Source organism: Salvelinus namaycush, unplaced genomic scaffold (assembly GCF_016432855.1).
Source record: "Salvelinus namaycush isolate Seneca unplaced genomic scaffold, SaNama_1.0 Scaffold2074, whole genome shotgun sequence".
In the NCBI taxonomy this organism is placed as follows: Eukaryota; Metazoa; Chordata; class Actinopteri; order Salmoniformes; family Salmonidae; genus Salvelinus; species Salvelinus namaycush.
The window spans coordinates 5,001-29,424 of NW_024058869.1; the positions used below are offsets into that span (position 1 = coordinate 5,001).

At 47.1% G+C, this 24,424-nt stretch overlaps 1 protein-coding gene across 1 annotated transcript; it reads right to left on the reverse strand.

Annotated features, from left to right (window-relative positions):
• Positions 1 to 4,499: 4,499 nt before the first annotated feature.
• Positions 4,500 to 24,204, reverse strand: LOC120038065 (dysferlin-like; the record flags this gene model as incomplete). Its single annotated transcript, XM_038984008.1, has 9 exons — positions 4,500 to 4,606; positions 4,816 to 4,978; positions 15,322 to 15,483; positions 18,022 to 18,123; positions 20,207 to 20,245; positions 20,367 to 20,396; positions 20,551 to 20,580; positions 21,514 to 21,654; positions 24,023 to 24,204. Coding segments are annotated over 9 exons (956 nt in total), but the record flags the coding sequence as incomplete, so codon positions are not given.
• Positions 24,205 to 24,424: the final 220 nt, after the last annotated feature.

Sequence of the window (24,424 nt, forward strand, 5' to 3'; positions counted from 1 at the left end):
TCTCTGTGCTGCAGGCCATACCATGGCAACAGTAGCTCTCTGTGCTGCAGGCCTTACCATGGCAACAGTAGCTCTCTGTGCTGCAGGCCTTACCATGGCAACAGTGCCTAATATAGAACAAATTATTTCAATGTTTCCCTCACACTGTCATGCCACCGGTACCTCTGGGTCCAGGCTTGCGAATAGGACCTCCTAAACCAGCCTCACACCCAGCCTCACTGTGGCAATATTACCTAATGTATGACTACATGAGCCAGCAGCCCTGAAGTACAGGCAACCACCAGCCAATCACTAAGGAAGTCCCAGACCTCACTACCATGGCCACAGTACCGACTGTATGACGCAATTCTGCCATCACACGGTCATGCCAAAGGTACGTCTGTGTCCAGGCCTGACAGTTCTTCCCCTGACTGCCCACACCAGCCCTGAAGTACAGGGATCCCCATAACCACAGGACTTTACTACAGTTCAGGATGGTTTCTGTCCTTAGTACAGGCATCCCCATAACCACAGGACTTTACTACAGTTCAGGATGGTTTCTGTCCTTAGTATAGGCATCCCCATAACGACAGGACTTTACTACAGTTCAGGATGGTTTCTGTCCTTAGTACAGGCATCCCCATAACCACAGGACTTTACTACAGTTCAGGATGACTTCTGTCCTTAGTACAGGCATCCCCATAACGACAGGACTTTACTACAGTTCAGGCTGACTTCTGTCCTTAGTACAGGCATCCCCATAACCACAGGACTTTACTACAGTTCAGGATGACTTCTGTCCTTAGTACAGGCATCCCCATAACGACAGGACTTTACTACAGTTCAGGATGACTTCTGTCCTTAGTACAGGCATCCCCATAACGACAGGACTTTACTACAGTTCAGGATGGTTTCTGTCCTTAGTACAGGCAACCCCATAACGACAGGACTTTACTACAGTTCAGGATGACTTCTGTACAATACCATGGCAACAGTACCTACTGTATGAACCAATATTGCCATAACATGGTCACGCCACCGGTCTCACCTCACGTTCACAGACTGTATATAGACTTTCTCTATTGTGTTATTGACTGTATGTTTGTTTATTCCATGTGTAGCTCTGTGTTGTTGTTTGTGTCGCACTGCTTTGCTCTATCTTGGTCAGGTCGCAGTTGTAAATGAGAACTTGTTCTCAACTGGACTTCCTGGTTAAATAAAGGTGAAATAAAATAAATTAGAAATAAAAAACTCTGGGTCCAATAGGAACACATTCCAGGTCATAGTCAGTTTATAGTCTTTACCCAAAACAACCCTGAACCCTGCCCTGAACCCTGCCCTGTACCCAGCCCTGTACCCAGCCCTGTACCCAGCCCTGTACCCAACCCTGTACCCAACCCAATACAACCCTGTACCCAGCTCTGTACCCTGCCCTGTACCCAGCTCTGTACCCTGCCCTGTACCCAGCCCTGTACCCAGCCCTGTACCCAACCCAATACAACCCTGTACCCAGCCCTGTACCCAGCCCTGTACCCAGCCCTGTACCCAGCCCTGTACCCAACCCAATACAACCCTGTACCCAGCCCTGTACCCAGCCCTGTACCCAACCCAATACAACCCTGTACCCAGCCCTGTACCCAGCCCTGTACCCAACCCAATACAACCCTGTACCCAGCCCTGTACCCAGCCCTGTACCCAACCCTGTACCCAACCCAATACAACCCTGTACCCAGCTCTGTACCCTGCCCTGTACCCAGCTCTGTACCCTGCCCTGTACCCAGCCCTGTACCCAGCCCTGTACCCAACCCAATACAACCCTGTACCCAGCCCTGTACCCAACCCTGTACCCAGCCCTGTACCCAGCCCTGTACCCAACCCAATACAACCCTGTACCCAGCCCTGTACCCAGCCCTGTACCCAACCCTGTACCCAACCCAATACAACCCTGTACCCAGCTCTGTACCCTGCCCTGTACCCAGCTCTGTACCCTGCCCTGTACCTAGCCCTGTACCCAGCCCTGTACCCAACCCAATACAACCCTGTACCCAGCCCTGTACCCAGCCCTGTACCCAACCCAATACAACCCTGTACCCAGCCCTGTACCCAGCCCAATACAACCCTGTACCCAGCCCTGTACCCAGCCCTGTACCCAGCCCAACACAACCCTGTACCCAGCCCTGTACCCAGCCCTGTACCCAACCCTGTACCCAACCCAAAACAGCCCTGTACCCAGCCCTGTACCCAGCCCTGTACCCAACCCAATACAACCCTGTACCCAGCCCTGTACCCAACCCAATACAACCCTGTACCCAGCCCTGTACCCAGCCCTGTACCCAGCCCTGTACCCAGCCCTGTACCCAACCCAAAACAGCCCTGTACCCAGCCCTGTACCCAGCCCTGTACCCAACCCAAAACAGCCCTGTACCCAGCCCTGTACCCAGCCCTGTACCCAACCCAACACAACCCTGTACCCAGCCCTGTAGGGTCATGGAGATTTAGGACCAGGGTCATGAGATATAGGACCAGGGTCATGAGATATAGGAGCAGGGTCATGAGATATACTGTAGGACCAGGGTCATGAGATATACTGTAGGACCAGGGTCATGAGATATAGGACCAGGGTCATGAGATATAGGACCAGGGTCATGAGATATAGGACCAGGGTCATGAGATATACTGTAGGACCAGGGTCATGAGATATACTGTAGGACCAGGGTCATGAGATATAGGACCAGGGTCATGAGATATAGGACCAGGGTCATGAGATATAGGACCAGGGTCATGAGATATAGGACCAGGGTCATGAGATATACTGTAGGACCAGGGTCAGGAGATATACTGTAGGACCAGGGTCATGAGATATAGGACCAGGGTCATGAGCTATAGGAGCAGGGTCATGAGATATACTGTAGGACCAGGGTCAGGAGATATACTGTAGGACCAGGGTCATGAGATATAGGACCAGGGTCATGAGCTATAGGAGCAGGGTCATGAGATATACTGTAGGACCAGGGTCATGAGATATAGGACCAGGGTCATGAGATATAGGACCAGGGTCATGAGATATACTGTAGGACCAGTGTCAGGAGATATACTGTAGGACCAGGGTCATGGAGATATAGGACCAGGGTCATGAGCTATAGGAGCAGGGTCATGGAGATGACTGAGCTCAGGGTCATGAGATATAGGACCAGGGTCATGAGCTATAGGAGCAGGGTCATGGAGATGACTGAGCTCAGGGTCAGGAGATATAGGACCAGGGTCATGAGCTATAGGAGAAGGGTCATGGAAATGACTGAGCTCAGGGTCATGAGCTATAGGAGCAAGGTCATGAGATATACTGTAGGACCAGGGTCATGAGATATAGGACCAGGGTCATGAGCTATAGGAGCAGGGTCATGGAGATGACTGAGCTCAGGGTCATGGAGATGACTGAGCTCAGGGTCATGAGCTATAGGAGCATGGTCATGGAGATGACTGAGCTCAGGGTCATGAGATATAGGAGCAGGGTCATGAGCTATAGGAGCAGGGTCATGGAGATGACTGAGCTCAGGGTCATGAGCTATAGGAGCAGGGTCATGGAGATGACTGAGCTCAGGGTCATGAGCTATAGGAGCAGGGTCATGGAGATGACTGAGCTCAGGGTCATGAGCTATAGGAGCAGGGTCATGGAGATGACTGAGCTCAGGGTCATGAGCTATAGGAGCAGGGTCATGGAGATGACTGAGCTCAGGGTCATGAGCTATAGGAGCAGGGTCATGGAGATGACTGAGCTCAGGGTCATGAGCTATAGGAGCAGGGTCATGGAGATGACTGAGCTCAGGGTCATGAGCTATAGGAGCAGGGTCATGGAGATGACTGAGCTCAGGGTCATGAGCTATAGGAGCAGGGTCATGGAGATGACTGAGCTCAGGGTCATGAGCTATAGGAGCAGGGTCATGGAGATGACTGAGCTCAGGGTCATGAGCTATAGGAGCAGGGTCATGGAGATGACTGAGCTCAGGGTCATGAGCTATAGGAGCAGGGTCATGGAGATGACTGAGCTCAGGGTCATGAGCTATAGGAGCAGGGTCATGGAGATGACTGAGCTCAGGGTCATGAGCTATAGGAGCAGGGTCATGGAGATGACTGAGCTCAGGGTCATGAGCTATAGGAGCAGGGTCATGGAGATGACTGAGCTCAGGGTCAGGCTAGAGGTCAGGGGTGGGGATTGGAGTAGGTTGTGTAAACTCCACACTGCAAGGAGATTGCATGTAACTTAATTAACATTTTCTATTTTCTTGAAGTTATTGGACTATAAAGTACATATTCAGTTAACGGTCTTCTCTTTCTCTACCGTATCAACACTCACACAGGTCAAAGGAACATGTTGGAGAGAGATCAATTCCCACCGTCATCTTCTCCTGGGTTTTTTTACCTTGTGTGAAATGCTCATGAAGTTGAATTCGTTGATTGATCAATCTGTTGGTTGGTTGGTTGATCAATCTGTTGGTTCATTGGTTGTTTGATTGACTGATTGATCAATCGATTGGTTGATAGGTGACAGAGCCTACCTGTGAGGCGATGAGGGGTTCCTTGTCATCGATGTCGATCAGAACATCGTCACGAGGCGTCTGGACATTCTCCTCTGAATAGCACATACAGCAGAAGGTTCATAATGGTTCACGTGATAACGTTTCAAGGACAGTGATATGCTTTATGTTGTCTTATGTAATCTTCCTTTATCAACAAACACCATATTGTCTTTACACCCATTAACTCAACTTCCTCCCTTTCCCCTACTGCTTTCATCTCTACTTTCTCCAGCCCCTCCTCCTCTCTCTATCCCTCTCTTACCAAGCTCGTCCTCTTCCTCCTCCCCATCTTCCTCAGGGGTACAGCGATAGTCCTCCAGGTTCCTGATGGTACACTGTCCCACCACCGGTTTCCTCCCAAACTGTCTGTTGTCTATGATCTTCAGAATGATAGGTGGCATATACAGCTCCTCACAGGGCAGTCTCTGGAGAGAAGAGAGGAGGGGAGAGGAGAGGAGGATGAGAGAGGAGAAGAGAGGAGGGGAGAGGAGGAGTGAGGAGGAGAGGGGACAGGAGGGGACAGGAGGGGACAGGAGGGGACAGGAGGAGAGATGAGGAGAGAGAAGTAGAGAGGAGGAGGAGAGAGGAGGGCACAGGAGGAGAGAGGAGGAGGAAGGAGTAAAGGAGGAGGAGAGAAGAGGAGAGGAGAGGAGGAGAGAGGAGGAGAGAGGAGGGGAGAGGAGGAGAGAGGAGGAGGAGAGAGGAGGAGGAGAGAGGAGGGGAGAGAGGAGGAGAGCGGAAGGGGAGAAGGTGGGAAACATCAAGATGAAGAGATGGTCAATTGATAAGGGAGACAGCGATTGAGAGGGGAAAGAACAGATGATGAAATGAAGATGGATAATAGAGAGGGATGAAGACACAGTGTGATCCCGTCAGACACGCCACTAGGAGAGCATTACCTTGCCCTGTTCTCTCATTCCATTGGATGTCTATTTTCCCTCCTCAGATTTGATTGGATCTGCTGTGTAACTGTCTAAACAGAACATCAGTACGCTCAGCCAACCCAGGAACACGTGATCACATGTCTGAGACTGGAAATGTTATTAAATGATGTTGTTTACGTTTTCTACACATCTCCATGCGGACACGACCCTTCCAGGACGAACATCCTGATCCCCACGCCTGACCTCTCGGAGGGAGATGTTTTGGGCAAACGGAGTCAGAATATGTGCTGCTGGCTAAGAATGATCCCCACGCCTGACCTCTCGGAGGGAGATGTTTTGGGCAAACGGAGTCAGAATATGTGCTGCTGGCTAAGAATGAAGTGAGAACGGCACAGATATGATTTTTTCTTTTTGAGACGGCCTTGAAAATAAGTTGACCTTATGAGGTCAAACCGAAAGTTAGTTTCTACAGTAACTGTATGGCTGTACTCTGTACATGTGGTGTTGGAAGTCTGGATATCCTCAAGATCATTCCTATTGGTCAAACAGATACCTTGCACCATTCTCTTTAATTATTTGTTATTCTTATTTTAAAATGTTTTTTTTTTAACTGCATTGTTGGTTAGGGCTTGTGAGTAAGCATGTCACTGTTGTATTCGGCGCATGTGACAAACAAAATGTGATTCGATTTGATAACTTAGAAGTACTGAGTGAATGAAGTCTGTCTATTGCAATTAGTTGATTAAGATCAACATCTGAATGAAACCTCATCATAGACCTCGTTAGCGACACTCCCTCCCGAGTGGGAGAAATGAGTTACCGTTATGGAGGGCCTCTCTCTGCCTGATGAGTTACCGTTATAGAGGGCCTCTCTCTGCCTGATGAGGACCGTTATGGAGGGCCTCTCTCTCCCTGATGAGTTACCGTTATGGAGGGCCTCTCTCTGTCTGATGAGGACCGTTATGGAGGGCCTCTCTCTGCCTGATGAGGACCGTTATGGAGGGCCTCTCTCTCCCTGATGAGTTACCGTTATGGAGGGCCTCTGTCTGATGAGGACCGTTATGGAGGGCCTCTCTCTCCCTGATGAGGACCGTTATGGAGGGCCTCTCTCTCCCTGATGAGGACCGTTATGGAGGGCCTCTCTCTGCCTGATGAGGACCGTTATGGAGGGCCTCTCTCTGTCTGATGAGTTACCGTTATGGAGGGCCTCTCTCTGCCTGATGAGGACCGTTATGGAGGGCCTCTCTCTGCCTGATGAGGACCGTTATGGAGGGCCTCTCTCTGCCTGATGAGTTACCGTTATGGAGGGCCTCTCTCTGCCTGATGAGGACCGTTATGGAAGGCCTCTCTCTGCCTGATGAGGACCGTTATGGAGGGCCTCTCTGCCTGATGAGAACAGTTATGGAGGGCCTCTTTCTGCCTGATGAGGACAGTTATGGAGGGCCTCTCTCTGCCTGATGAGGACCGTTATGGAGGGCCTCTCTGCCTGATGAGGACAGTTATGGAGGGCCTCTCTCTGCCTGATGAGGACCGTTATGGAGGGCCTCTCTCTGCCTGATGAGGACCGTTATGGAGGGCCTCTCTGCCTGATGAGGACAGTTATGGAGGGCCTCTCTCTGCCTGATGAGTTACCGTTATGGAGGGCCTCTCTCTGTCTGATGAGTTACCGTTATGGAGGGCCTCTCTCTGCCTGATGAGGACCGTTATGGAGGGCCTCTCTCTGCCTGATGAGGACCGTTATGGAGGGCCTCTCTCTGCCTGATGTGTTACCGTTATGGAGGGCCTCTCTCTGCCTGATGAGTTACCGTTATAGAGGGCCTCTCTCTGCCTGATGAGGACCGTTATGGAGGGCCTCTCTCTGCCTGATGAGTTACCGTTATGGAGGGCCTCTCTCTGCCTGATGAGGACCGTTATGGAGGGCCTCTCTCTGCCTGATGAGGACCGTTATGGAGGGCCTCTCTCTGCCTGATGAGTTACCGTTATGGAGGGCCTCTCTCTGTCTGATGAGGACCGTTATGGAGGGCCTCTCTCTGCCTGATGAGTTACCGTTATGGAGGGCCTCTCTCTGCCTGATGAGGACCGTTATGGAAGGCCTCTCTCTGCCTGATGAGGACCGTTATAGAGGGCCTCTCTCTGTCTGATGAGTTACCGTTATGGAGGGCCTCTCTCTGCCTGATGAGGACCGTTATGGAGGGCCTCTCTCTGCCTGATGAGGACCGTTATGGAGGGCCTCTCTCTGCCTGATGAGTTACCGTTATGGAGGGCCTCTCTCTGCCTGATGAGTTACCGTTATAGAGGGCCTCTCTCTGCCTGATGAGGACCGTTATGGAGGGCCTCTCTCTGCCTGATGAGTTACCGTTATGGAGGGCCTCTCTCTGCCTGATGAGGACCGTTATGGAGGGCCTCTCTCTGCCTGATGAGGACCGTTATGGAGGGCCTCTCTCTGCCTGATGAGTTACCGTTATGGAGGGCCTCTCTCTTCCTGATGAGTTACCGTTATGGAGGGCCTCTCTCTGCCTGATGAGGACCGTTATGGAGGGCCTCTCTCTGCCTGATGAGGACCGTTATGGAAGGCCTCTCTCTGCCTGATGAGTTACCGTTATGGAGGGCCTCTCTCTGCCTGATGAGGACCGTTATGGAGGGCCTCTCTCTGCCTGATCAGTTGCCGTTATAGAGGGCCTCTCTCTGCCTGATGAGGACCGTTATGGAGGGCCTCTCTCTGCCTGATGAGGACCGTTATGGAGGGCCTCTCTCTGTCTGATGAGGACCGTTATGGAGGGCCTCTCTCTGCCTGATGAGTTACCGTTATGGAGGGCCTCTCTCTCCCTGATGAGGACCGTTATGGAAGGCCTCTCTCTCCCTGATGAGGACCGTTATGGAAGGCCTCTCTCTGCCTGATGAGGACCGTTATGGAGGGCCTCTCTCTGCCTGATGAGTTACCGTTATGGAGGGCCTCTCTCTGTCTGATGAGGACCGTTATGGAGGGCCTCTCTCTGTCTGATGTGGACCGTTATGGAGGGCCTCTCTCTGTCTGATGAGTTACAGTTATGGACGGCTTCTCTCTGTCTGATGAGTTACAGTTATGGAGGGCTTCTCTCTGTCTGATGAGTTACCGTTATGGAGGGCTTCTCTCTGTCTGATGAGTTACCGTTATGGAGGGCCTCTCTCTGTCTGATGAGTTACCGTTATGGAGGGCCTCTCTCTGTCTGATGAGGACCGTTATGGAGGGCCTCTCTCTGTCTGATGAGTTACAGTTATGGAGGGCTTCTCTCTGTCTGATGAGTTACAGTTATGGAGGGCTTCTCTCTGTCTGATGAGTTACCGTTATGGAGGGCTTCTCTCTGTCTGATGAGTTACCGTTATGGAGGGCTTCTCTCTGCCTGATGAGTTACCGTTATGGAGGGCTTCTCTCTGTCTGATGAGTTACAGTTATGGAGGGCTTCTCTCTGCCTGATGAGTTACCGTTATGGAGGGCCTCTCTCTACCTGATGAGGACCGTTATGGAGGGCCTCTCTCTACCTGATTAGGACCGTTATGGAGGGCTTCTCTCTGTCTGATGAGTTACCGTTATGGAGGGCCTCTCTCTGCCTGATGAGGACCGTTATGGAGGGCCTCTCTCTGTCTGATGAGTTACCGTTATGGAGGGCCTCTCTGCCTGATGAGTTACAGTTATGGAGGGCCTCTCTCTGTCTGATGAGTTACAGTTATGGAGGGCTTCTCTCTGTCTGATGAGTTACCGTTATGGAGGGCCTCTCTCTCCCTGATGAGGACCGTTATGGAGGGCCTCTCTGCCTGATGAGTTACAGTTATGGAGGGCCTCTCTCTGCCTGATGAGGACCGTTATGGAGGGCCTCTCTCTGCCTGATGAGGACAGTTATGGAGGGCCTCTCTCTGCCTGATGAGTTACCGTTATGGAGGGCCTCTCTCTGCCTGATGAGGACCGTTATGGAGGGCCTCTCTCTGCCTGATGAGGACCGTTATGGAGGGCCTCTCTGCCTGATGAGTTACAGTTATGGAGGGCCTCTCTCTGCCTGATGAGGACCGTTATGGAGGGCCTCTCTCTGCCTGATGAGGACAGTTATGGAGGGCCTCTCTCTGCCTGATGAGTTACCGTTATGGAGGGCCTCTCTCTGCCTGATGAGGACCGTTATGGAGGGCCTCTCTCTGCCTGATGAGGACCGTTATGGAGGGCCTCTCTCTGTCTGATGAGTTACCGTTATGGAGGGCCTCTCTCTGCCTGATGAGGACCGTTATGGAGGGCCTCTCTCTGCCTGATGAGTTACCGTTATAGAGGGCCTCTCTCTGCCTGATGAGGACCGTTATGGAGGGCCTCTCTCTGCCTGATGAGGACCGTTATGGAGGGCCTCTCTCTGTCTGATGAGGACCGTTATGGAGGGCCTCTCTCTGCCTGATGAGGACCGTTATGGAGGGCCTCTCTCTGCCTGATGAGTTACCGTTATGGAGGGCCTCTCTCTGCCTGATGAGGACCATTATGGAGGGCCTCTCTCTGCCTGATGAGGACTGTGTCCCAAATGACAACTTATTCTCTATACAGGGCTCTGGTCAAAACCTAGCACTGTGTTGAAATTAGACATTCAGTCTCTCTGTTCTGGTGAATGATGACATCTATTGTCACAAAAACATCCTGTGGTGGACTGCACTAGCATCGAATAGTCCCAGCGATATGCAACTTTTCAGGGAAGTCAGGAACCAATACACGCAGTCAGTTAGGAAAGCAAAGGCTAGCTTTTTCAAACAGAAATTGGTATCCTGCTGCTCAAACTCCAAAAGGTTCTGGGACACTGTATAGTCCATGGAGAATAAGAGCACCTCTTCCCAGCTGCCCACTGCACTGAGGCTAGGAAACACTGTCACCACCGATAAATCCACGATAATCGAGAATTTCAATAAACATTTCTCTACGGCTGGCCATGCTTTCTTCCTGGCTACCTCAACCCCGGCCAACAGCTCCGCACCCCCCTCAGCTACTTCCCCAAGCCTCCCCAGCTTCTCCTTCACCCAAATCCAGATAGCTGATGTTCTTGAAAGAGCTGCAAAACCTGGACCCGTACAAGTCAGCCGGGCTAGACAATCTGGACCCTTTCTTTCTAAAATGATCCAACGCCATTGTTGCAACCCCTGTTACCGGTCTGTTCAACCTCTCTTTCGTATCGTCCGAGATCCCTAAAGATTGGAAAGCTGCCGTGGTCTTCCCCTCTTCAAAGGGGGTGACACTCTAGACCCAAACTGTTGCACAGTTGAAGTCAGAAGTTTACATACACCTTAGCCAAATACATTTAAACTCAGTTTTTCACAATTCCTGACATTTAATCCTAGTAAAAATTCCCTGTCTTAGGTCAGTTAGGATCACCACTTTATTTTAAGAATGTGAAATGTCAGAATAATAGTAGAGAGAATGATTTATTTCAGCTTTTATTTCTTTCATCACATTCCCAGTGGGTCAGAAGTTTACATACACTCAGTTAGTATTTGGTAGCATTGCCTTTAAATTGTTTAACTTGGTTCACCAACTACTTCTCAGATAGAGTTCAGTGTGTCAAATCGGAGGGTCTGTTGTCCGGACCTCTGGCAGTCTCTATGGGGGTACCACAGGGTTCACTTCTTGGGCCGACTCTTTTCTCTGTATATATCAATGATGTTGCTCTTGCTGCTGGTGATTCCCTGATCCACCTCTACGCGGACGACACCATTCTGTATACGTCTTGCCTTTCTTTGGGCACTGTGTTAACTAACCTCCAAATGAGCTTCAATGCCATACAACACTCCTTCTGTGGCCTCCAACTGCTCTTAAACGCTAGTAAAACTAAATGCATGCTACAACCGATCGCTGCCTGCACCCGCCCGCCCGACTAGCATCACTACTCTGGACGGTTCTTAGAATATGTGGACAACTACAAATACCTAGGTGTCTGGCTAGACTGTAAACTCTCCTTCCAGACTCATATTAAACATCTCCAATCCAAAATTAAATATAGAATCGGCTTCCTATTTTGCAACAAAGCCTCCTTCACTCACGCTGCCAAACATTCCCTTGTGAAACTTACTATCCTACCGATCCTCGACCTCAGCGATGTCATTTACAAAATAGCCTTCAACAATCTACTCAGCAAACTGGATGCAGACTATCACAGTGCCATCCGTTTTTGTCACCAAAGCCCCATATACCACCCACCACTGCGACCTGTATGCTCTCGTCGGCTGGCCCTCGCTACATATTCGTCGCCGGACCCACTGGCTCCAGGTCATCTATAAGTCGTTGCTAGGTAAAGCTCCGCCTTGTCTCAGCACACTGGTCACCATAACAACACCCACCCGTAGCACGCGCTCCAGCAGGTATATCTCACTGGTCATCCCCAAAGCCAACACCTCTTTGGCCGCCTTTCCTTCCAGTTCTCTGCTGCCAATGACTGGAACAAATTGCAAAAATCACTGAAGTTGGAGACTCATATCTCCCTCTGTAGCTTTAAACATCAGCTATCTGAGCAGCTTACTGATCGCACCAGCTGTACATAGTCCAGCTGTAAATAGCCCATCCAATCTGCCTACCTCATCCCCATATTGTTTTTATTTACTTTCCTGCTCTTTTGCACACCAGTATTTCCACTTGTACATCATCATCTGCACATCTATCACTCCAGTGTTAATTTGCTAAATTGTAATTACTTCGCTACTATGGCCTATTTATTGCCTTACCTCCTCACGCCATTTACGCACACTGTATATAGACTTTTTCTATTGTGTTATTGACTGTACGCTTGTTTATTCCATGTGTAACTCTGTCTTGTTGTTTGTGTCGCACTGCTTTGCTTTATCTTGGCCAGGTCACAGTTGTAAATGAGAACTTGTTCTCAACTGACCTATCTAATTAAATAAAGGTGAAATAAAAAATACATTAAAAAATTGTTGAATAACACTGATTCTACATACTGTAGGACCATATTGTTGAATAACACTGATTCTACATACTGTAGGAACCATATTGTTGAATAACACTGATTCTACACACTGTAGGAACCATATTGTTGAATAACACTGATTCTACATACTGTAGGAACCATATTGTTGAATAACACTGATTCTACACACTGTAGGAACCATATTGTTGAATAACACTGATTCTACATACTGTAGGACCATATTGTTGAATAACACTGATTCTACATACTGTAGGAACCATATTGTTGAATAACACTGATTCTACACACTGTAGGAACCATATTGTTGAATAACACTGATTCTACATACTGTAGGACCATATTGTTGAATAACACTGATTCTACATACTGTAGGAACCAAATTGTTGAATAACACTGATTCTACACACTGTAGGAACCATATTGTTGAATAACACTGATTCTACATACTGTAGGAACCATATTGTTGAATAACACTGATTCTACACACTGTAGGAACCATATTGTTGAATAACACTGATTCTACATACTGTAGGAACCATATTGTTGAATAACACTGATTCTACATACTGTAGGACCAGACCATATGGTCAAATAACACTGATTCTACATACTGTAGGACCAGACCATATTGTTGAATAACACTGATTCTACATACTGTAGGACCAGACCATATGGTCAAATAACACTGATTCTACATACTGTAGGACCAGACCATATGGTCAAATAACACTGATTCTACATACTGTAGGACCAGACCATATGGTCAAATAACACTGATTCTACATACTGTAGGACCAGACCATATTGTCAAATAACACTGATTCTACATACTGTAGGACCAGACCATATTGTCAAATAACACTGATTCTACATACTGTAGGACCAGACCATATGGTCAAATAACACTGATTCTACACACTGTAGGAACCATATTGTTGAATAACACTGATTCTACACACTGTAGGACCATATTGTTGAATAACACTGATTCTACACACTGTAGGAACCATATTGTTGAATAACACTGATTCTACACACTGTAGGAACCATATTGTTGAATAACACTGATTCTACACATTGTAGGAACCATATTGTCAAATAACACTGATTCTACATACTGTAGGACCATATTGTTGAATAACACTGATTCTACACACTGTAGGAACCATATTGTTGAATAACACTGATTCTACACATTGTAGGAACCATATTGTCAAATAACACTGATTCTACATACTGTAGGAACCATATTGTCAAATAACACTGATTCTACATACTGTAGGAACCATATTGTTGAATAACACTGATTCTAGTAATAGACCACAGGAAGGTCATTAGTCACTTGTATTCTAGTTCTCAATCAAACTAAGTTTATCGGGTCTGAGGTAGCTAGTGAAAGCAAGGAGTAACGGCCTGGTGGTCGGTTTGGAACTGGGCCATGTGGATAAGGGGCTAGGGTGAAGGGTAGGAGTGTAGAGACCAGTGATGAAGGCAGGGGGTAGGGGGCTAGGGTGAAGGGTAGAAGTATAGAGGCTAGTGATGAAGGGTAGGAGTGTAGAGACTAGTGATGAAGGGTAGAAGTATAGAGGCAAGTGATGAAGGCAGGGGGTAAGGGGCTAGGGTGAAGGGTAGGAGTGTAGAGACCAGTGATGAAGCCAGGGGGTAGGGGGCTAGGGTGAAGGGTAGAAGTATAGAGGCTAGTGATGAAGGGTAGGAGTGTAGAGACTAGTGATGAAGGGTAGAAGTATAGAGGCAAGTGATGAAGGCAGGGGGTAAGGGGCTAGGGTGACGGGTAGGCGTGTAGAGACCAGTGATGAAGGTAGGGGGTAAGGGGCTAGGGTGACGGGTAGGCGTGTAGAGACCAGTGATGAAGGTAGGGGGTAAGGGGCTAGGGTGAAGGGTAGGAGTGTAGAGACTAGTGATGAAGGGTAGGAGTGTAGAGACTAGTGATGAAGGTAGGGGGTAAGGGGCTAGGGTGAAGGGTAGGAGTGTAGAGACTAGTGATGAAGGTAGGGGGTAAGGGGCTAGGGTGAAGGGTAGAAGTATAGAGGCTAGTGATGAAGGGTAGGAGTGTAGAGACTAGTGATGAAGGTAGGGGGTAAGGGGCTAGGGTGACGGGTAGAAGTATAGAGGCTAGTGATGAAGGGTAGGAGTGTAGAGACTAGTGATGAAGGTAGGGGATAAGGGGCTAGGGTGACGGGTAGAAGTATAGAGGCTAGTGATGAAGGGTAGGAGTGTAGAGACTAGTGATGAAGGTAGGGGGTAAGGGGCTAGGGTCAAGGGTAGGAGTGTAGAGACCAGTGATGAAGTTAGGGGGTAAGGGGCTAGGGTGAAGGGTAGGAGTGTAGAGACTAGTGATGAAGGGTAGGAGTGTAGAGACTAGTGATGAAGGGTAGGAGTGTAGAGACTAGTGATGAAGGTAGGGGCTAGGGTGAAGGGTAGGAGTGTAGAGACTAGTGATGAAGGTAGGGGTTAGGGTGAAGGGTAGGAGTGTAGAGACTAGTGATGAAGGTAGGGGCTAGGGTGAAGGGTAGGAGTGTAGAGACTAGTGATGAAGGGTAGGAGTGTAGAGACTAGTGATGAAGGTAGGGGGTAAGGGGCTAGGGTGAAGGGTAGGAGTGTAGAGACTAGTGATGAAGGTAGGGGGTAAGGGGCTAGGGTCAAGGGTAGGAGTGTAGAGACCAGTGATGAAGTTAGGGGGTAAGGGGCTAGGGTCAAGGGTAGGAGTGTAGAGACCAGTGGTGAAGGTAGGGGGTAAGGGGCTAGGGTGAAGGGTAGAAGTATAGAGACCAGTGATGAAGGTAGGGGGTAAGGGGCTAGGGTGAAGGGTAGGAGTGTAGAGACCAGTGATGAAGGGTAGGAGTGTAGAGACTAGTGATGAAGGTAGGGGGTAAGGGTTAAAGCCTTGACATAGAAACTAGTGATGGGTTTGGAACTAGGTCTTACCACGTCTATGAGGAGTGTGTTGATGTCGAAGTTGGGTTTCTTCTTTGTAGATCGTATGACGCAGGACTGAACCATGTTGCCTCCACACTCCACCTGCAGGCTGGGAGAGGTAACGCTAGCTAGCTGGAAGCTCTTCAGGTTACGCACTCCCCATGCCAAGATCTGGAGAGGAGAAAGAATGGATGGAGAGAGAGAGAGAAGAAGAGAGATAACAGTATCTAAGTTACCTCTATAGAACAGGTTTGATACCGTGTGGATCCATGTAGATGTTACAGTAGTAGTATAGTACAGTAGTAGTATTAGTATTATAGTACAGTAGTAGTATCACTAGTAGTATAGCACCGTAGTAGTATTAGTAGTATTATAGAAGTATAGCACAGTAGTAGTATTAATAGTAGTAAAGTATTATAAAAGTGGTATTAGTGGTATAGAAGAAGAATACACTAGTAGTATGAGTAGCAGTATAGTACAGTAGTAGTATTAATAGTAGTAAAGTAGTACAGAAGTAGTATTAGCGATAAAGAAGTATAGTACACGAGTAGTATGAGTAGTAGTATAGTAAAGTAGTAGTATTAACAGTAACATAGTAATATGGTGCAGTAGTAGTATAGCGGTACAGTACAGTAGTAGTATAGTAGTATCACACAGCGGTAGTATAGTATACCGATGTAGTAGTAATATAGTAGTATAGCGCAGTAGCAGTATTAATAGCAGCATGGCAGTATAGTACATTGATAGTGTTACTAGTTGTAGTATATTACAGCAGCAGTATGGTAATATAGTAGTATTAGTGGTAGTATAGTATGTGTAGTACAGCAGTAGTATCATTAGTAGTATAGTGACATAATACAGTAGTGGTATTGGTAGTAGTAGTATAGCAGTATAATAGAGTAGGGGTATTAGTGGTATGGAAGTATAATATAGTAGTAGCACAGTAGTAGTATTAGTATTATAGTATAGTAGTAGTATTGGTTGTAGTATAGTAGTAGCAGCAGTATAGTACAGTAGTAGTTTAGCAGTCATATAATATTATAGTACCATATGAGTATTAGTGGTATAGAAGTATAGTAGCAGTATGAGTAGTCGTAGTACAGTGGTAGTATAGCACAGTAGGATTATCACTAGTATTATAATACAGTAGTATAGTAGTATAGTACAGTATTAGTGGTAGTGGTAATATAGTGCAGCAGTAGTATTTGTAGTAGAATAGCAGTATAGTAAAGTAGTATAATTAGTAGCAGTATAGTACAGTAGTAGTATAATACAGTAGTATTATAGTATAGCACAGTAGTGGTATTAGTAGTACAGTAATATAGTACAGTGGAATTATAGTATAGCACAGTAGTAGTGTTAGTAGTATCATGGTAGTATAGCACAGTAGTAGTATTAATGGTAGTATAGTACATTCGCATGGTTACTAGTAGTGGTATAGTGGTAGTAGAGTATACTAAAGTAGTAGTATTAGTGATAGTGTAGTAGTATATGACAGCAGTAGTATTATAGTACAGTAGTAGTACTAGTAATATTATAGTAGTATATGGCAGCAGTAGTGGTATGAGTAGTAGTATATGACAGCAGTAGTAGTATAGTAATATAGTACAGTAGTAGTATTAGCAGTAGTATAGTACAGTAGTAGCATTGGTAATAGTATAGTAGTATATGACAGCAGTGGAAGTATAGTAATATAGCACAGTAGTAGTATTAGTAGTAATATAGTACAGTAGTAGCATTGGCAATAGTATAGTAGTATATGACAGCAGTGGAAGTATAGTAATATAGCACAGTAGTAGTATTAGTAGTAATATAGTACATTAGTAGCATTGGTAATAGTATAGTAGTATATGACAGCAGTGGAAGTATAGTAATATAGCACAGTAGTAGTATTAGTAGTAATATAGCACAGTAGTATTAGTAGTGGTATAGTAGAATGGTAGTATTAGTACTAGTAGTAATATAGTAGTATATGAGAGTAGTAGTATTAGTATTAGTATAGTACAGTAGTAGTGTTAGTGGTAGTACAGTGGTAGTAGTATAGTATTGGGTGACATCAGTAGTAGTATTAGTAGTATAGTACTAGTAGTAGTATAGTAATATACGACAGCAGTAGTAGTATAGTGCAGTAGTAGTACTAGTAGTAGTATAGCAGTATATGACAGCAGTAGTAGTATAGTACAGTAGTAGGAGTAGTATAGTACAGTAGTAGGAGTAGTATAGTACAGTAGGAGTATTAGTCGTAGTATAGTAGTATACTACAGTAGTGGTACCAGTAATAGTATAGTGGTATATGACAGCAGTAGTAGTATAGTGCAGTAGTAGTATTAGTGGTAGTAAAATACATGTGTAGTATAGCACAGTAGTGGTAGTATGGTACAGTAGTAGTATTAGTGGTAGTATAGTAGCATAGCGCAGCAGTAGTGCCCGTGGTGGTATAGTGGTGTAGTATAGTGGTAGTATTAGTGGTGGTATAGTAGTCTGGTACAGTAGTGGTATTAGTGGGGGCATAGTAGTATAGTGCAGTAGTAGTATTAGTGGTAGTATAGTACAGTAGTAGTAGTATAGTACAGTATCAGTATTAGTGGCGGTATAGTAGTATAGTACAGTAGTAGTATTAGTGGTAGTATAGTACAACGGTATTAGTATAGTACAGTAGTAGTATTAGTGGTAGTATAGTAGTATAGTACAGTTGTAGTAGAATAGCACCTCTATAGCAGTACGTTGTAGAACCGGTTTGATCCCCTGAGGAACCATGTAGACGTTGGGTTCTCTCTGGGGGGGCGGGCACGGCAGGTCGGAATCCTTGGGCTGCCAATCAGAACACAGGACAGGGATGGGTCAGAGGCGTGAGGTCATCCACAGGGGACAAAATGTAATATATGTGAGACAACACCAGCAGGGGAAACATTGAGACATAAGTGTGTATTTTAACATGCTGCTATACAACCTCTTTGGGCTAGGGGTCAGTATTTTCACGTCCGGATAAAAAGCATGCCCAAAGTAAACTGCCTGCTACTCAGGCCCAGAAGCTAGGATATACATATAATTGGTATATTTGGATAGAAAACACTCGAAAGTTTCTAAAACTGTTAAAATATTGTCTGTGAGTATAACAGAACTGATATGGCAGGCGAAACCCCAAGGACAAACCATCCCCCCCAAAAAACCTGTTTTCAATGGCTGTCACTTTTATTATAAGGCGAAATCCTCCCCGATTGCAGTTCCTAGGGCTTCCACTAGATGTCAACAGTCTTTAGAAAGAGTTTCAGGCTGGTTGTAGTTTTTCTAAGTGGCTCCCATTTTGGCTGTAGTTTTTCCAAGCGCGTGGACGAGAGCGCGTTCTTTTTGTTTATCTCCGGTAAAGACAATAACGATTCTCCGTCTTAAATTGTATAGTTTATTTGCGTATTAGGGTACCTGAGGTTTGATTATAAACGTTGATTGACTTGTTTGGAAAAGTTTATTAGTAACGTTTGGGATTCATTTTGTATGCATTTTGAAGGAGGGAAACTGGGTGGATTATTGACTGAAGCGCGCCAGCTAAACTGAGTTTTTATGGATATAAAGAAGGACTTTATCGAACAAAAGTACCATTTGTAAAGTAACTGGGACCTTTTGGAGTGCCAACAGAAGAAAGGCATATATTTTATCGCTATTTCTGACTTTCGTGTCGCAACTGCCTGGTTGAAAATGATTTGTTATGCATTTGTATGCGGGGCGCTGTCCTCAGATAATCGCATGGTGAGCTTTCGCCGTAAAGCCTTTTTGAAATCTGACACAGCGGCTGGATTAACAAGAAGTTAAGCTTTATTTTGATGTATTACACGTATATTTTCATGAAAGCTAAATATTTATAATACTGTAGTTTGAATTTGGCGCTCTGCAATTTCACCGGATGTTGTCGAGGTGTGCCACTAGTGGCACGCCTAGCCGTAACAGTTAAAGGAACGTTAGTGGACAAATAACGTGACGATAACGTGACGATAACGTGACGATAACGTGACAACAATGTGACGATAAAGATCAGCACATTCAACAGTGGTGTATTTCAGTCAAAAACGAATGAAAGGACATTTTCAAAATTGCCCAGGCAATCAACACAAGATAGTTCAGTGAGAAAACACGGAGTGGAGTTTGAGAGGAACGGATTAGGATGAATTAACACAAGATGGTTCAGTGAGAAAACACGGAGTGGAGTTTGAGAGGAACGGATTAGGATGAATTAACACAAGATGGTTCCGTGAGAAAACACGGAGTGGAGTTTGAGAGAAACGGATTAGGATGAATTAACACAAGATGGTTCAGTGAGAAAACACGGAGTGGAGTTTGAGAGGAACGGATTAGGATGAATTAACACAAGATGGTTCAGTGAGATACACGGAGTGGAGTTTGAGAGGAACGGATTAGGATGAATTAACACAAGATGGTTCAGTGAGAAAACACGGAGTGGAGTTTGAGAGGAACGGATTAGGATGAATTAACACAAGATGGTTCAGTGAGAAAACACGGAGTGGAGTTTGAGAGGAACGGATTAGGATGAATTAACACAAGATGGTTCAGTGAGAAAACACGGAGTGGAGTTTGAGAGGAACGGATTAGGATGAAGTGGATGAACACGGTGAAGATGAGACACATTGTGACAGAGTTGTTGAGGAAGATACATCAAACTGCAACAAATAAACCCTGTTTGTGTTGCTTCTCTGTTTCCTGTGTGTCAGTGTGTCCGTCCGTGTGTGTGTGTGTGCATGTATCCGTGCATGTGTCTGTGCGTGTCCGTGCGTGTGTCCGTGTGTGTCCGTGTGTATCCGTGCGTGTGTCTGTGCGTGTCCGTGTGTGTGTCTGTGTGTGTGTGTGTGTGTCTGTGAGTGTGAGTGTGAGTGTGTGTGTGTACCCATTGCTGGTTTTCTGAGAGGAATCCAGTGAGAAAGACCTGAGAGGGAGGAAGATGAAGGAGAGAGGGAGGAAGATGAAGGAGAGATGCATAGCACATGTTATTTATAAAACATAACAATAGGATTTTAAAGTATTATGTCAAAAAATGTCATTCTTACCTCATCCATAATGTGAGGGGGGATGTCTCCCTGTTACAGAGAGAGAGAGGGGGAGGGGGAGAGAGAGGGGAGGGAGAGAGAGAGGGGGAGGGAGAGAGAGAGAGTGAGAGACATTAATGTGTGTGTGTGTCCGTGTGTGTCCGTGTGTGTCCGTGTGTGTGTGTGTGTGTGTGATCAGACTAACCTCCTGTCCAGGGATGTGATGAACAGCGGGCTGTGGGAACAAGAGGGAGAGGGAGAGAAGACAGAGGGAGGAGAGAGAGAGGGAGAGATGACAGAGGGATGAGTGAGAGAGGGAGGGATGACAGAGGGAGGAGAGAGAGAGGGAGGGATGACAGAGGGAGGAGAGAGAGAGGGAGGGAGGGAGGAGAGGGAGAGGGAGAGATGACAGAGGGAGGAGAGAGAGAGGGAGAGATGACAGAGGGAGGAGAGAGAGAGGGAGGGATGACAGTGGGAGGGATGACAGAGGGAGGAGAGAGAGAGGGAGGGATGACAGAGGGAGGAGAGAGAGAGGGAGAGATGACAGAGGGAGGAGAGAGAGAGGGAGGGATGACAGTGGGAGAGATGACAGAGGGAGGAGAGAGAGAGGGAGAGATGACAGAGGGAGGAGAGAGAGAGGGAGGAGAGAGAGAGTGATAAATAAAGATAAAGAGAGAAACATAATGAAAAAGAGAAAGAACAGAAATGTGGTCATATTGAAATATCCCCTCATCCTCCGGGAAAACAGCTCTGCTCATCAAAAAGCAGAATATTAGCCCTACGGGACTCAGCCGCCTCCACACGCATACGCATACGCACGCACGCACACAAACGCACGCACACACAGCGCATGGCTGATAGTATCCAGACTCCAACTGTCTCTCTGACTCAGGAATCAGACACAGACACACACGTATTTCCTACATTGCTAGGACCATGACAGAGAGACAGACAGATACACACAGATACAGACAGAGACACACACAGATACAGACACACACACACACACACACAGATACAGACAGATAACACACACACACACACACACACACAAATAGAACACACACAGACACCACAGACACACACAGAGACAGAGAGACACAGAGAACATACACAGATACACACAGAGAACACACACAGATACACACAGATACACACAGAGACACACCTTCTCTCGCCGTATGAGTTCAAAGGCAGCCAGTAGTTCTCCTGCGCTCCTGTCTCCCCTCCTGATTGGATACCAGGCCAGACGAGGGGAGGGGGTCGTGGAGGGCTGACACACACAGCGACCCATGAACTCATCTGCCCCCTATGGGATGGGAGGGGAATGACAAGACAGTTACACACAGGAAGACCCAGGCATGATGTAATCAGATATCAGATTGATTATCTACTTGCCTGCCTGCTTTTTAGCCTGTTAGCTTGCCTGCCTCTTTACCTGCCTACCTGCTTGCCAGCCTACTTACCTGCCTTCTTGCGTGCCTGCCTACTTATCTGCATGTTTGCCTTCCTACTTATCTGCCTGTTAGCTTGCTTGCCTGGTTGCTTGCCTGCCTACTTACCTACCTGTTTGCTTGCCTGCCTGTTTGCTTGCCTGCCTACGTATCTGCCTGTTTGCTTGCCTGCCTACTTATCTGCCTGTTTGCTTGCCTGCCTACTTAACTGCCTGTTTGCTTGCCTGCCTATTTACCTTACTACTTGCTTGCCTGTCTACTTACCTGCCTGTTTGCGTGCCTGCCTACTTATCTGCCTGTTTGCTTGCTTGCCTGTTTGCTTGCCTGCCTACGTATCTGCCTGTTTGCTTGCCAGCCTACTTAACTGCCTGTTTGCTTGCCTGCCTATTTACCTTACTACTTGCTTGCCTGTCTACTTACCTGCCTGTTTGCGTGCCTGCCTACTTATCTGCATGTTTGCTTGCTTGCCTGTTTGCTTGCCTGCCTACGTATCTGCCTGTTTGCTTGCCAGCCTACGTATCTGCCTGTTTGCTTGCCAGCCTACGTATCTGCCTGTTTGCTTGCCTGCCTATTTACCTGCCTGTTTGCTTGCCTGCCTACTTATCTGCCTGTTTGCTTGCTTGCCTGTTTGCTTGCCTGCCTACGTATCTGCCTGTTTGCTTGCCTGCCTACTTATCTGCCTGTTTGCATGCTTGCCTGTTTGCTTGCCTGCCTACGTATCTGCCTGTTTGCTTGCCTGCCTACTTATCTGCCTGTTTGCTTGCCTGCCTATTTACCTGCCTGTTTGCTTGCCTGACTACTTACCTGTCTATTTGCTTGCCTGCCTACTTATCTGCCTGTTTGCTTGTCTGACTACTTACCTGCCTATTTGCTTGCCTGACTACTTACCTGCCTGTTTGCTTGCCTGACTACTTACCTGTCTATTTGCTTGCCTGCCTACTTATCTGCCTATTTGCTTGCCTGACTACTTACCTGCCTGTTTCCTTGCCTGACTACTTACCTGTCTATTTGCTTGCCTGCCTACTTATCTGCCTGTTTGCTTGCCTGACTACTTATCTGCCTATTTGCTTGCCTGACTACTTACCTGTCTATTTGCTTGCCTGACTACTTATCTGCCTGTTTGCTTGCCTGACTACTTACCTGCCTGTTTGCTTGCCTGACTATTTATCTGCCTGTTTGCTTGCCTGCCTACTTACCTGCCTGTTTGCTTGCCTGCCTATTTACCTGCCTGTTTGCTTGCCTGACTACTTACCTGTCTATTTGCTTGCCTGCCTACTTATCTGCCTGTTTGCTTGCCTGACTACTTACCTGTCTGTTTGCTTGCCTGACTACTTACCTGTCTATTTGCTTGCCTGACTACTTATCTGCCTGTTTGCTTGCCTGCCTACTTATCTGCCTGTTTGCTTGCCTGACTACTTATCTGCCTGTTTGCTTGCCTGACTACTTATCTGCCTGTTTGCTTTCCTGACTACTTATCTGCCTGTTTGCGTGCCTGACTACTTACCTGCCTGTTTGCTTGCCTGCCTACTTATCTGCCTGTTTGCTTGCCTGCCTACTTATCTGCCTGTTTGCTTGCCTGACTACTTATCTGCCTGTTTGCTTGCCTGACTACTTATCTGCCTGTTTGCTTGCCTGACTACGTACCTACCTGTTTGCTTGTCTGACTACTTACCTGCCTATTTGCTTGCCTGACTACTTACCTGCCTATTTGCTTGCCTGACTACTTATCTGCCTGTTTGCTTGCCTGACTACGTACCTGCCTGTTTGCTTGCCTGACTACTTATCTGCCTGTTTGCTTGCCTGACTACTTATCTGCCTATTTGCTTGCCTGACTACGTACCTGCCTATTTGCTTGCCTGACTACGTACCTGCCTGTTTGCTTGCCTGACTACTTATCTGCCTGTTTGCTTGCCTGACTACTTATCTGCCTATTTGCCTGCCTGACTACTTACCTGTCTGTTTGCTTTCCTGACTACTTATCTGCCTGTTTGCTTGCCTGACTACTTATCTGCCTATTTGCTTGCCTGACTACTTACCTGCCTGTTTGCTTGCCTGACTACTTACCTGTCTATTTGCTTGCCTGACTACTTACCTGCCTGTTTGCTTGCCTGACTACTTACCTGCCTGTTTGCTTGCCTGACTACTTATCTGCCTGTTTGCTTGTCTGCCTGCTTACTTGCACGCTTGAATGATAAATTGGTCAATTCATGAATATTGACTCACATATGTATCCTGATCGTACAGCTCCACCACTATGTTAGGAGGGTTTCTCTCTGTCACATCAGCGTCTCCAAACACCTCCACCTCGTAGAAGATGAGTGTCTGGTCCCAGGTGGGGTTCAACGTGTTACGCACCGTCACCGTCTTCTGGCTCTGGTGGAGGAACGAAACTATGGCATAGGGATCTGGAGAGGGGAGAGAGAGGGGGAGAGGGAGGTAGAGAGAGAGAGTGAGAGATAGGGAGAGAGAGAGAGAGAGAGAGAGAGAGAGAGAGAGAGAGAGAGAGAAAAAGAGAGAGAAAAAGAGAGAGAAAAAGAGAGAGAAAAAGAGAGAGAGAGGGGAGAGAGAGGGAGAGAGAGAGGGGAGGGAGAGGGAGAGAGAGAGGGGAGGGAGGTAGAGAGAGAG